This window comes from Scyliorhinus canicula, chromosome 10 (assembly GCF_902713615.1).
Source record: "Scyliorhinus canicula chromosome 10, sScyCan1.1, whole genome shotgun sequence".
Classification (NCBI taxonomy): domain Eukaryota; kingdom Metazoa; phylum Chordata; class Chondrichthyes; order Carcharhiniformes; family Scyliorhinidae; genus Scyliorhinus; species Scyliorhinus canicula.
The window spans coordinates 10395053-10407888 of NC_052155.1; the positions used below are offsets into that span (position 1 = coordinate 10395053).

General features: G+C 50.2%; 1 protein-coding gene across 4 annotated transcripts in view; it reads left to right on the plus strand.

Moving 5' to 3' along the window:
- laptm4b (lysosomal protein transmembrane 4 beta) overlaps positions 1 to 12836 on the plus strand; it is an 86029-nt gene that overhangs the window by 9819 nt on the left and 63374 nt on the right. For 3 of the 4 annotated variants that reach the window (XM_038808594.1, XM_038808595.1, XM_038808593.1), the window contains exon 2: positions 8780 to 8891. In XM_038808594.1, the coding sequence (XP_038664522.1) occupies positions 8780 to 8891 (112 nt within the window). Of the gene's footprint in view, positions 1 to 8532; positions 8653 to 8779; positions 8892 to 12836 lie in introns of those variants that run through there. The other variant, XM_038808597.1, reaches the window with a different exon arrangement.

A 12836-nucleotide genomic window follows, 5' to 3' on the forward strand; every position in this document is an offset into this window, starting at 1 on the left:
ATTTTTTGAGGACATTACCAGTGCGGTAGATAACGGGGAGCCAATGGATGTGGTATATCTGGATTTCCAGAAAGCCTTTAACAAGGTGCCACACAAAAGGTTGCTGCACAAGATAAAGATGCATGGCATTAAGGGTAAAGTAGTAGCATGGATAGAGGATTGGTTAATTAATAGAAAGCAAAGAGTGGGGATTAATGGGTGTTTCTCTGGTTGGCAATCAGTAGCTAGTGGTGTCCCTCAGGGGTCAGTGTTGGGCCCACAATTGTTCACAATTTACATAGATGATTTGGAGTTGGGGACCAAGGGCAATGTGTCCAAGTTTGCAGATGACACTAAATAGAGTGATGAAGCAAAAAGTGCAGAGGATACTGGAAGTCTGCAGAGGGATTTGGATAGGTTAAGTGAATGGGCTAGGGTCTGGCAGATGGAATACATTGTTGACAAATGTGAGGTTATCCATTTTGGTAGGAATAACAGCAAAAGGGATTATTATTTAAATGGCAAAATATTAAAACATGCTGCTGTGCAGAGAGACCTGGGTGTGCTAGTGCATGAGTCGCTAAAAGTTAGTTTATAGGTGCAACAGGTGATTAAGAAGACAAATGGAATTTTGTCCTTCATTGCTAGAGGGGGTTTAAGACTAGGGAGGTTATGCTGCAATTGTATAAGGTGTTAGTGAGGCCACACCTGGAGTATTGTGTTCAGTTTTGGTCTCCTTACCTGAGAAAGGACGTACTGGCGCTGGAGGGTGTGCAGAGGAGATTCACTAGGTTAATCCCAGAGCTGAAGGGGTTGGATTATGAGGAGAGGTTGAGTAGACGGGGACTGTACTCGTTGGAATTTAGAAGGATGCGGGGGATCTGAGAGAAACATATAAAATTATGAAGGGAATAGATAGGATAGATGCGGGCAGGTTGTTTCCACTGGTGGGTGAAAGCAGAACTAGGGGGCATAGCCTCAAAATAAGGGGAAGTAGATTTAGGACTGAGTTTAGGAGGAACTTCTTCACCCAAACGGTTGTGAATCTATGAAATTCCTTGCCCAGTGAAGCAGTTGAGGCTCCTTCATTAAATGTTTTTAAGGTAAAGATAGATAGTTTTTTGAAGAATAAAGGGATTAAGGGGTATGGTGTTCGGGCCGGAAAGTGGAGCTGAGTCCACATAAGATCAGCCATGATGTCATTGAATGGCGGAGCAGGCTCGAGGGGCTAGATGGCCCACTCCTGCTCCTCGATCTTGTGGCCTATTTCTGCTCCTATTACTGAGTTTTTGTGTATCATCGAATATCTCAGTGCATTTACATCTGAAAGATTAACGGGTATTTCTGATCCTGTGCCCAAAGCACTTTAGCCAAAACTCTTGGTGCCGATCTAACCAAAATAAAAGAGTCAGTTCTTGGGGGGGATTAGCGGGATCATTCCCAGCAAGTGTAGCACCAGGACTGACCCTGCTATATAACGGCCCTCTGTCTTGGTTTTTGTAACCCTGAGGAGAACGCCTCCCAAGGCTGCATTTTAGCTTCATTTCCTCCGACGAGCGGGACCCCTCAGTTCAGGAAGCGATCGGGGCACCATATTTAAATGGTGGCCCCATCTGTCGACCCCCCCCCCCGCCCCCGATGCAACCTCTGGACGTCCCCAATGTCCTAACTCACCAATTGTAGGTCCCTACGCCCCATCACATACCAGCAGGGCACCCCAAGCCAATTCCCATCACAGGCACAATGCCAGCCTGGCAGTGCCACCTGGGAACTCAGCAGTGACAGGCTGGCACCCAGGTGACAAGGGCACGAACAGGGTGCCAGGCTGGATGTGCCCAGGTGCCTGGGTGGCTTCACCCGTGCCAGGGTTCCACCCTGCCCAGAGGCTGACCAAGGTACCGGTCTCCTTGGTAACAGGAGCAGGAGGAGGCCATTCGGCCCTTCAAGCCCGCTCCGCCATTCATTATGATCATGACTGATCATGTAACTCAATAGCCTAATCCCGCTTTCCACCATATTCTGTGATCTCCCTCAGTGCTATATCTAACTGCTTCTTGAAAACGTACAATGTTTTGGACTCAACTACTTCAACGAATTCCACAGACCGACCACTCTCTGGGTGAAGACATTTCTCCTCATCTCTGTCCTAAATGGTCAGCCCCGTATCCTCAGACTGTGATCCCTGGTTCCGGAGGCGTAATGGCCATTGGGAATGATGGGGGTGGCCATCAGGAATGCTGGAGTAGAGGGGTGGGGGAGGGGGGGGGGGAGGTTTGGGGTAGTGTTGACTGTGAACAAAGTCAATAAAGTCTCTGCAGTAACGAAAGCAGCTCTGTCTTCGTTTTAACTTCAGTAACCGGCGCCGATCCAGTTAACAGCCTTTATATAATGTTGTGTGGAATTTTCAGCACAGAAACAGGCCATTCGTCCCAACTAGTCCGTCCTAGCGATTATGCTCCACGGAAACCTCCTCCCGCCCTACTTCACCTCGTTCCACCAATGTATTTTTCTATTCCTTTCTCCCTCATGTGTTTATCGAGTTTCCCCTTGACTGCACCCTTCACCGGTGCTGTGTGACCTACTTTGCGTCCCCAGCATTTTCTGTTTACCTTTCTGATTTCGAGGGCCGATGGGAATTTCGCTCTTTTTCTCCTCACTCGCAGGGACTGCCTTTGGTCGTCCAACAGCAAAGTATTCGATTAAACGATATCTCCGACGCTGGTTAATTAGGACAGGTCAACAAATGATTGACCGGGTATTTAAATGTCAGAAACATTGCTACATGAGCTGCAATTGTGTGGGAACTGCAAGTGACTTGAATTTGACCCGCGAGGGAGATTATATTCATTGCCTGGTATCCATTACTGCTTTGTATCTTGAGATGGTTCTTTGGCAACATAAGTAGCTATCTAGCGATTGAGGAAAAAGCGAAGCATCAATTTTGCCGATAACATCTGAATGGAAATGTCGGCCCACAAAAGATATGTCTCACCGGACATGAATCACTCGGAAAGATGATCAAGGAAACTGAAACACACAAATCTCATTAAATTTTCAGTAGCTCCTTAAGCTTCAGGCAAGATAACTGACACACTCGAATGAGGCAATAAAATGGTCATATTTTAATTGAATCGACAATCTGTCAAGCACTGAATTCGTAAGAGCCAATCTGATTTTGCCTTTAAAGCACACTTCCACGCATAACCATTTATGAATTGTATTTTTGTTGTCAGGTACTGGCCCTGTACAAAGGCAGCCACAAGCTATTTTTAAGATGACCAGCGATTGGGCAAGTGTAGGCCACTCGGCCCCTCGAGCCTGCTCCACCATTCGATAATTGAGTAGGGTGATCATGGCTCGGCACAACATTGAGGGCCGAAGGGCCTGTTCTGTGCTGTACTGTTCTATGTTCTATGTTCTATGATAAGAACATGGCTGATCTGATTGTAACCTTAAGCCCACGTCCCTGCCGACCCTTGCCCCATGACCTTTCACCTCCTTGTCACAGTAGACTTTTTCTTTTGATTATTACCACAGCTTCTTTCACCTCTATGCTTGTTTGTACTCAACAGTTTCTATATAATAATAATCTTTATTAGTGTCACAAGTGGGCTTACATTAACACTGCAATGAAGTTACTGTGAAAATCCCCTAGTCGCCACTTTCCGGCACCTGTTCGGGTACACTGAGGGAGAATTCAGAGTGTCTAAATTACCTAATAGCACGTCTTTCAGGTCTTGTAGGAGGAAACCGGGGCACCCGGAGGAAGCCCACGCAGACACGGGGAGAATGTGCAGACTCTGCACAGACAGTGACCCAATCGGGAATCGAACCTGGGACCCTGGCGCTGTGAAGCCACAGTGCTAACCACTGTGCTACCATGCTACCCATAACATGAGTAGCCTCCCTCCTCTGCTGATATCTTTAACGTTGCCAAAGGTTTTCTCATTACTTCACCATTCCTCGATGTGAACGTCACTGTGGATAAGGGGAAGCCACAGAATCAGAATTTCTACAGTGCAAAAGGAGGCCATTCGGCCCATTCAGTCTGCACCAGCCCTCTGAGACAGCACCCTACCTAGACCCACTCCCCGCCCTATCTTCGTAACCCCACCTAACCTGCGCGTCTTTGTACACCCTTGAGCCAGTTCCGCTATTCAATCAGCCCAGCAATGCTCTGTATCTCAATTCCAATCTCTTTTCCTTAACACCCCTACCTAATATTAATCCATCCATTTTAGAAATTTTCAATTGACCCCCAACCTTTTTGCAGGAGGGAATTGCAGATTTCCACCATACTTTGCGTGAAAAAAAATGCCTCCTGACATAACCCCTGCTCATTTTCAGGTGATGGACTTAACAAACCAGAGCAAACTTTCCATCTCTCCTATCAAACCCTTTAATCATCGGGAAGAAAAACTCAATTAGATCACTCCTTAATGCGGAGTCAACCGCATTACTGTGGGTCTGGAGTCAAATGTAGGCCAGACCTGGTAAAGACGGCAGATTTCTTTCCTTACAGGACATTAGTGAACTAGATGATAGTTTCAGAGGCGAGCTTTCAATACCAGACGTTGAATCTCGCGAGAGGCCCCTTGCGAGGTTTGCGAAGTCCCGCGGGACTGAACCGAACCTCGCGAGGTGTTGCAATCTGGATCTCGCCCACGCGAGGAGATGTCCAGATCAGCATATTTAAATGAGCCATTAGGTTTATTTAAATATGCATGCGCCAGATTCTCCGGACACCCGGGAACCAACGGCCTCCCCAGCGAGGCCTCGCTGGGTCCACTAGTCCACACAAATATTGACTCGGCGTAACAGCACTTGGGAGGTCTCCAAGGCCATTAGGGAGATGAGGGAGGTTTGAAGGGTGGGAGGTGAAGGGCAGGTATGAAGGTAGGGGGGGTAGCGAAGGATGAGGGTCCTGAAAGGGGGGGGGCAAAACTGGGAGGTGAAGAGACCTAAAAAGGGGTGGGCCTCAGCGACCCCATAGTGAGGTGTCCTCACTTAGGGGGTGGGGTGGGGGAGGGGGTGTAATACCCATGTGTGCGGGGGAGGGGGTGACATTGCCCCTGTCTGAGGGTCTGTGGGAGACCCTCAAGCCCACTTAGAGATCGGGACACCCTTTCACAATGGGCGGGACCCAGACTCACAGAGTTAAGTGAGTTTAAAAATCCACTTAACTATTTCTATGCCGGAAATGACCCCGCTAATCCCATCCAGAGCAGACGCTGTTTATTTATTAAATCGCACCCTAACTGTGGGTTTGACTGGGGAGAAATTCTCCAAGGCCCAAAAATGACTAAGGGCGCGATCTACTGGTGGCATCCCACCGGAATGGGAATGGGACCCGGCCAGTAAATGCTGGGAGAAGCCTCTCCCTAGATCCCCAATGGCTGCTCACTAGATTGTGCCCCAAAAGCCTGACCGCTATGGTCACCCACCGAGATGTGCGTCTCTGCGCTGGTGGAGTAGGGGGGGGGGGGGGGGGACACAGCCCGCCTACCCTTGCAGCCCAGTGGAAGGTGTCGATCTTCTTACGGCACAGCGTGCTGGTTTTCCTGGTGACGCTCCCCGAGCTTAAGGTCACCGCCGCTTCCTCCCAGGAGACAATGGCTGCCCCGCGGCTGACCCTCCGAGCCCCTCGGGGGGAACAGGGCATCACGTCTGCACTCGGCCGCATCCAAACAATCTGGCCAGGTCGGCATCCCCGAATTGTGGGGCATGGCTGCGAGCTGTGTGGGGTTTGTTCTGCAGGATCGGTTTAAGTGGCAGCACGGTAGCACAAGTGGATAGCACTGTGGCTTCACAGCGCCAGGGTCCCAGGTTCGATTCCCCGCTGGGTCACTGTCTGTGCGGAGTCGGCACGTTCTCCCTGTGACTGCGTGGGTTTCCTCCGGGTGCTCCGGTTTCCTCCCACAAGTCCAAAGACGTGCAGGTTGGGTGGATTGGCCATGATAAATTGCCCTTAGTCACCAAAAAGGTTAGGAGGGGTTATTGGATTACAGGGATAGGGTGGAAGTGAGGGCTGAAGTGGGTCGGTGCAGACTCGATGGGCCGAATGGCCTCCTTCTGCACTGTATAGTCTATGTTTTTAAGGTAAAGATAGATAGTTTTTTGAAGAATAAAGGGATTAAGGGTTATGGTGTTCGGGCCGGAAAGTGGAGCTGAGTCCACAAAAGATCAGCCATGATCTCATTGAATAGCGGAGCAGGCTCGAGGGGCCAGATGGCCTACTCCTGCTCCTAGTTCTTATGTTCTAAGTGCTGCTCCCCCTTGTTGCCGGGGAGCTGGTGGGCGTTGTCCCGCCGAATCAGCCGGTGGGACCATCATTTGCGGCGAGAAGCCTCGTTAAGTGGACCAATTAACGTTTGGTACAGGTAACGTTTGGTACAGGTAACGTTTGGTACAGGTGATTGCCTCGCCGGGTCCAGCACCGGGAAGCTTGCAGCAATTCCCGCTCGCTACCACACTCCGAAACTTTTCCATTAAATTGCACCCTAAGTGTGGGTGAATGGCAGTGCGGATCTCACCCAAACCTGCGGAAAACCCTCACCAAATTCTTTCAGTTGAATTCCACCCTTTATTAATTGATTGAATTCACCCACAATTGATTGAATTGATTGAACGAGGTGGGATTTGAACCCACGTCCCCCAGGGCGTTGGCCTGGGATACTGGATTACTAATCCAGCGATATTGCCACTGTGCCACCATCACCTTGGTGCTAGCCCCCTTGTCTTCACAGACATTAAATGGCATGCTTGCACCCTGTCCTGTGATCAACATTTTAGGATTTTGAAAGGAATTGGATGGGACAGAAAATCTCTCCACTGATGTGGAAATGGAGGACGAGGGAACGTAACGTTTAAAACAGAGCCAGGCCGGTCAGTCGAGGTTCGGGAACACCAGAGCACATGTCATCAGAGCAGGAGCAGACCATGTTCCCTGTCACAGCCCCCCCCCCCCCCCTTTCCCCCCCATTCAATACTGATCCTGGGCCGCAACTCCATTTCCCCGCCCACTCGCCAAATCCCTCGATTCCCTGTGAGACCAGAAATCTACGGGAAGCCGGAGAGGAAGTAAAGTCGAAACCCAATGTCCGCCAGGATCGTGTTGAATGGAGGCGTGGCTCAATGATCTACATGGCCTCCCCCTGCTCCTGCTCTGTGTTCATACCCTCCTGTTGGCAATGGAGGAAGTGCAGCAACCATTCAAGCCAATGGCCTCAGGGATGAAGAACTTGAGGCAGGTGGGTAGATTGGAGAAGTCGGTACTTTTTTTCCTCAAAGTAGTGAATCTTGAGAGGAGATTTGATAGAGGTGTTCAAAACATTGAGGGGCCTGGACAGAGTAGTCAAGGAGAAACCGTTCTTACTGCTGGAAAGACCGAGAACAGGAAAGCAACCATTTCAGGTAATTGGCAGAAGAAGCGATGGCGACGACATGAGGAAAGCCCTTTTCACACTGCGAGTGGTCAGGATCTGGAATGCGCTGTCTGAGAGCGTGGTGGAGGTAGGTTCAATCGAGGCTTTCGAAAGGGAATTGGAATATTATCTGAACAGGAAGAATGTGCAGGTCTGTGGGGGTAAGGCCAGGGAGCGGTAATGTGCTCATTGGGAGAACCAGCACAGACACGGCGGGCAGAATGGCCTCCTTCAGTGCTGTAACCAGCCTGCCATTTTGCGAACTTTGACCACCGACATTGCGGCCTGTGGGAACGGTTTTTCACCATCTACTCTATCAAAACCTCTGTTAATTCTCCCCTTAACAAAGAACAACACAGCACGGGAACAAGCCCCTCAGCCCTCCAAGCCTGTACCAGTCATTTTTAAAAATAAATTTAGAGTAGCCAATTATGTTTCTTTTTCCAATTAAGGGGCAATTTAGCGTGGCCAATCCACTTAACCGGCACATCTTTGGGTTGTGGGGGTGAAACCCACGCAGAGACGGGGAGAATGTGCAAACTCCACACAGACAGTGACCCGGGGCCGGGATTCGAACCTGGGTCCTCACTGCCGCAGTCCCAGTGCTAACCACTGCGCCACACGCCGCCCTGCCTGTACCAGTCATGATACCACCCTTGGCTAAAACCCTCAGCACTTCCTAGTGCCGTCTCCCTCTATACCCATCCTATCCATGTATTTGTCGAGATGCCTTTTGAACGCCGTTAATGTATCTGCTTCCACAACCTCCCCTGGCAACGTGTTCCAGACACTCACCACCCTCTGCGTAAAAAACCTGCCTCACACATCTCCTCTAAACTTTGCCCCACCGACCTTAAACCTATGCCCCCTGGTGACTGACCCCTCCACCCTGGGAAAGAGTGCCTGCCCATCCACTCTATCCATGCCCCTCATAATCTTGTCGACCTCTATCAGGTCACTCCTCAACCTCCGTCATTCTAACCTTCCCTGCTCGAAGGAGATAAGCTTCTCCAGTCCCTCCATGTCACTGAAATCCTTCATCTCTGCTGCATTCTTCTAAATGGCATCTGCGCCCTTTCCAAGGCCTTGACCTCCCTCAAGTGTTCACCAGCTGAGGCCGAAGCAGTGATTTATAAAGGGTCCTGATATCTGTATTAAAGCAAGTCTCTGAATGTCTCTTTTCAGCTGTGCTCAATTCCGTAACTTTTGGACAGACAATAGTCACCGCATAACATTCCCAGATTTCCAGGTGATTAAATATATTTATTGGTTGGTTAAGACTATTCAAACCAATCTGTATTCTGGTCAAAGGTATTTGTGCATTGAAAGAAGGTTTGCTTTGAGTTGCTCACTGTTTTTTGTTTATCTTCCATTAGTTGATCAATGGCGTGGTGCTGTTGATTTTGCTGTCGGCTCTCAGTGATCCAGAACGGTACCACCTTCCCCACTCCGAGCTGGGCAGTGACTTTGACTTCACGGAAGATGCCAGTAAGTCCATACATTGGTTCATTGTCACTCCCCATCCACTCTCCCCCCACCATTCCACCCCTCCCTTCCCTTCTCACTAACTTAGAGTCTTTTTAAAGTTGTGCCTCATCTCCTTCAAACTGTTTGCACCAAACTCCGTAACTTTTTTGTGCTTGCTACGACGTCCCAGATCTCTGCTCTCCGTTCTTTACCATTTCGCTCAAGAAGGTTTTGGGCGTCTTGGGAGCCACTGGCTCATGGAATGTCCCTCTACCGTGTGTCTAAGGACCTAACCTAGTGGCTGCCAATAGGCCAGGATTCATTTGTCCGATGTAATAATAATAATCTTTATTAGTGTTACAAGTAGGCTTACATTCACACTGCAATGAGGTTACTGTGAAAAGCCCCTAGTCACCACATTCCGTCGCCTATTCGGGTACACGGAGGGAGAATTCAGAATGTCCAATTCACCTAACAAGCATGTCTTTCGGGACTTGTGGGAGGAAACCGGAGCACCCGGAGGAAGCCCACGCAGACACGGGGAGAACGTGCAGACTCCGCACAGTGACCCAAGGCGGGAATTGAACCCGGGTTCCTGGCGCTGTGAGGCAGGATTTTCGGACCCGGGTTCCTCTTCGGGGTTCACATCAGGCAGGGCACCAACTTTCACTGCTTCCATCTCAGTGTCCGTGTTCCCATTATCCGGAGGGATAGAATCTGGGTTAATGGGTTACGGGGATAGGGTGGAGGGGTGGGCTTAAGTAGGGTGCTCTTTCTAAGGGTCGGTGCAGACTCGATGGGCCGAATGGCCTCCTTCTGCACTGTAAATTCTATGTTCTAAAATCACAATTCTCCATGGCCTCGACAGCGGCGTCAATGCGTGCTAGAACTCACGTGGAGTAAACGGCGTTGGCATATCATTCGCAGGCCTGACCCGATGTTCTCCGGGGCCTCTGCGATTCTCCGCCTCAACTGGGGCGAATTTCCGACGACAAAGTTCTCTTGTGCTTTTAAAAATTGTGAATCAGCTGCCTTGGTTGATGAGGGAGAGAGAGAGGAGGTAGGTCACGGAGTGGTGTGACCATGGGCTGCCGGGCTGAACAGGTTGGGGTGAGGGGGGCCCTAACAGGGCTGGAGGGGTGGAGGAGCTGACGGGGGAAACAGGTCATGGGGCCGGGGTGACTCCCCACGGGACAGGGTCTGGAGCCTCTTCTTTAAAGTGCCCCACTGCAGTACCCTCAATAACGACACAAGAGTGTGGAATGGTAAATGAAGGCTTTAATAAGCAGAGAACTAGCCAGCTACAGAGACGTGTGCTTACTGAGTGCCGCCTACAGGGCTTCACCTTATATACGGCCCACTGGTGGGCGGAGCCGGAGGCGGAGTCCCCCAGGGTTCCAAACCAGGTCTCAAAGGGACATCACCTACATGGTGTTAAGGGTCCAGTAACAATTCATCACACCCACTAAGGTGAGTGTCTCTGGGATGGTGGAGGGTGTTGGACATAGCTGTGTGCTGAGAGGTGATGGGGGTGGTGCGAGGATGGTGTGGGGTGAGGGTAGTGTTGGAATGGGGGTGTTGACACATGTGTCACGGGGAACCGCAACTAAGAGGAGTGTCACTTCCTCGCTCGAGGCCGATCTCCACCCTGGCGAAGTCCCTTTCCTCGGGCTGGCCGACCACGGTCAGGGCCCGCTCTTCTGCCACGGTGAGGCTCCGCAGGTCCGGTGGTTCCCCTCCAGTCATTCCTGGTAACACAGTGTTAGACAGCCCGGCGCATGCAGCCCAGGGGGTGGGGAGCTGGTGGCCTCAGTGGCCAGGGCACCCGGCCATGGCGGCCGGTATGGGTGCCGGCATGTGGTGCAGGGTGGGGGGTTTGGTCGACCCCCTGGTTGGGGAGGGGTTGGGTTGCGGATGTAGGGGATGTAGGGTTACTGCCAGAGGCACAGTGCTGCCCACTCACCCTGCCCACCCTGAGGGGATCGTGCAGTTTGTTCCGGTACTGCTGGCCCGTCCGGACGGTGTTACTGGTGGCGCTGACCACCTCTGCCATCTGTGCCCAGGCACGGCAAACGGTGGCAGTGGCAGCCTCCGTGAATCTCGGGGCCGCTCTCCTCGCTGCCATCTTGTTGGCTGTGATGACTGAGTGTGAGGAGTGAAGTGTGTATAAGCGGCTGCAGCTTCTCAGCCTCCTGAGTGTCAATCGCGAACCCGGCCAATCCGGCACCGTTTCTCATTGGAATCGATTGTGTTCCACGTGGCGCCGGTGCTAGCCCCCCCCCCCCAGTCGCTGAATTGGTCCTGGTGCGGCTCCAGTTTTGCTGTCGTGGAACTCCATGAATCCTGCCCCAACGCCAACACTTAGAGCGGGATTCTCCGCTTGCCGACGCCGAAATTGTATGAGACAACCGAAGAGCAGCCGCCAATAATGGCCCCACCGCGGCGCTCGGCAAGGAAACGACGTTCGCCGTCCAGAAATAATGAAATGAAAATGAAAATCGCTTACTGTCACGAGTAGGCTTCAATGAAGTTACTGTGAAAAGCCCCTAGTCGCCACATTCCGGCGCCTGTCCGGGGAGGCTGGTACGGGAATCGAACCGTGCTGCTGGCCTGCTTGGACTCCTCTGTGAGCACGGGAGTGCGTTTCTGGTAGAAGAAGGGATGGACACCCGAGAAGACAGATTTATGATGAACTGGGAAAGTCACAAGAGGTGATACAAGGAAACATTTTGCTTTATACAGCGAGCACACTGCCTGGACATGCGGTGGAAGCAGATTCAACAACCCCGTCCATTAGAGAATTAGATGAATGGTCGAAGCAGAAATATCTCCAGGGCTATGGGGAAAGGGCAGTAGGATTAAACCAGATAACTGTACCAAAGGGCCAACACATGCACGATGGGCTGAATGGTCTCTTTCTGCGCTGTATCACTCTATGATTCTAGGATGGTCAAAGAATTTGTGAGGGTGGTTAGTAACCATTTCCTCTGCTATGCGGGGTGCGGGAGTCCAAAACAAGGGCAAGGAACTGAAAATTGGAGCTACGATATTCAGGGGTGACGTCAGTGAGCAATTCTTCACACAAAAATTTTGAACATTTCAAAACTTAGATCCATAAATTTTGGGTAGGGAAGGATATTAAGGGTTACAGAACCAAAATGGGTTGATGGGCTTAAGATTCAGATCATCTATGATCGAACAAGCAAGAGGGCCTGAATAGCCTCCTCGATTCATATTCTAGCATCATGTGGATCCAGGGTACGTACAAATATAGCTGTGAAAATGAAGATGAAGAGCAGATTCAGTGGACCCAATTGAATAAAATGTCAAAAATATAATAAATAATTCAAGCAGAACGTTTCTGAGCAAACGAGTTCAGTTTGTTACAGTTCCGCTATAAGAGAGACTCCGAAAAGTCCTATTGTACATACACAAAGGCTGTTAGATCAAGTTTATTATTCATATCTGATTTACAATCTTCCATATTGTAAATCAGAAACTTACAATGACACAATGATTTCTTGTCCTCCTCCATTAACAATACATTTTGACAGTAATCACTAGTGTGAGGCAGCAAAGGCTTTTTGCTGGGGCTTTTCACAGTAACTTAATTGAAGCCGACTCGTGACAATAAGCGATTTTCATTTCAATTGCGCAGTAAACTCTCAAATGACAGCCAAAGCTGGGTCAGAATAGGTCCCTCCGTGTTCAACTCCTTGTGGCTCTAACCTTCTTTCGCCTATCTTCTGATCTCTGCTCCATCACCTCTCCCCACATCCCCCACAATACTTGCTCATCCCCAATTTGATGGCCATGTTTTCAGATGCCTGAGCCTCAACCTAAACCCCATCATTCCCTCCCTAAATTACAACATTAATTGTGTAATGTTATCAGTATGCACAGATGGCGATGCCTTTGTAGTTGAAGTGATCAGAGAATATACAGCTTTGTAAATGAACAAAAATA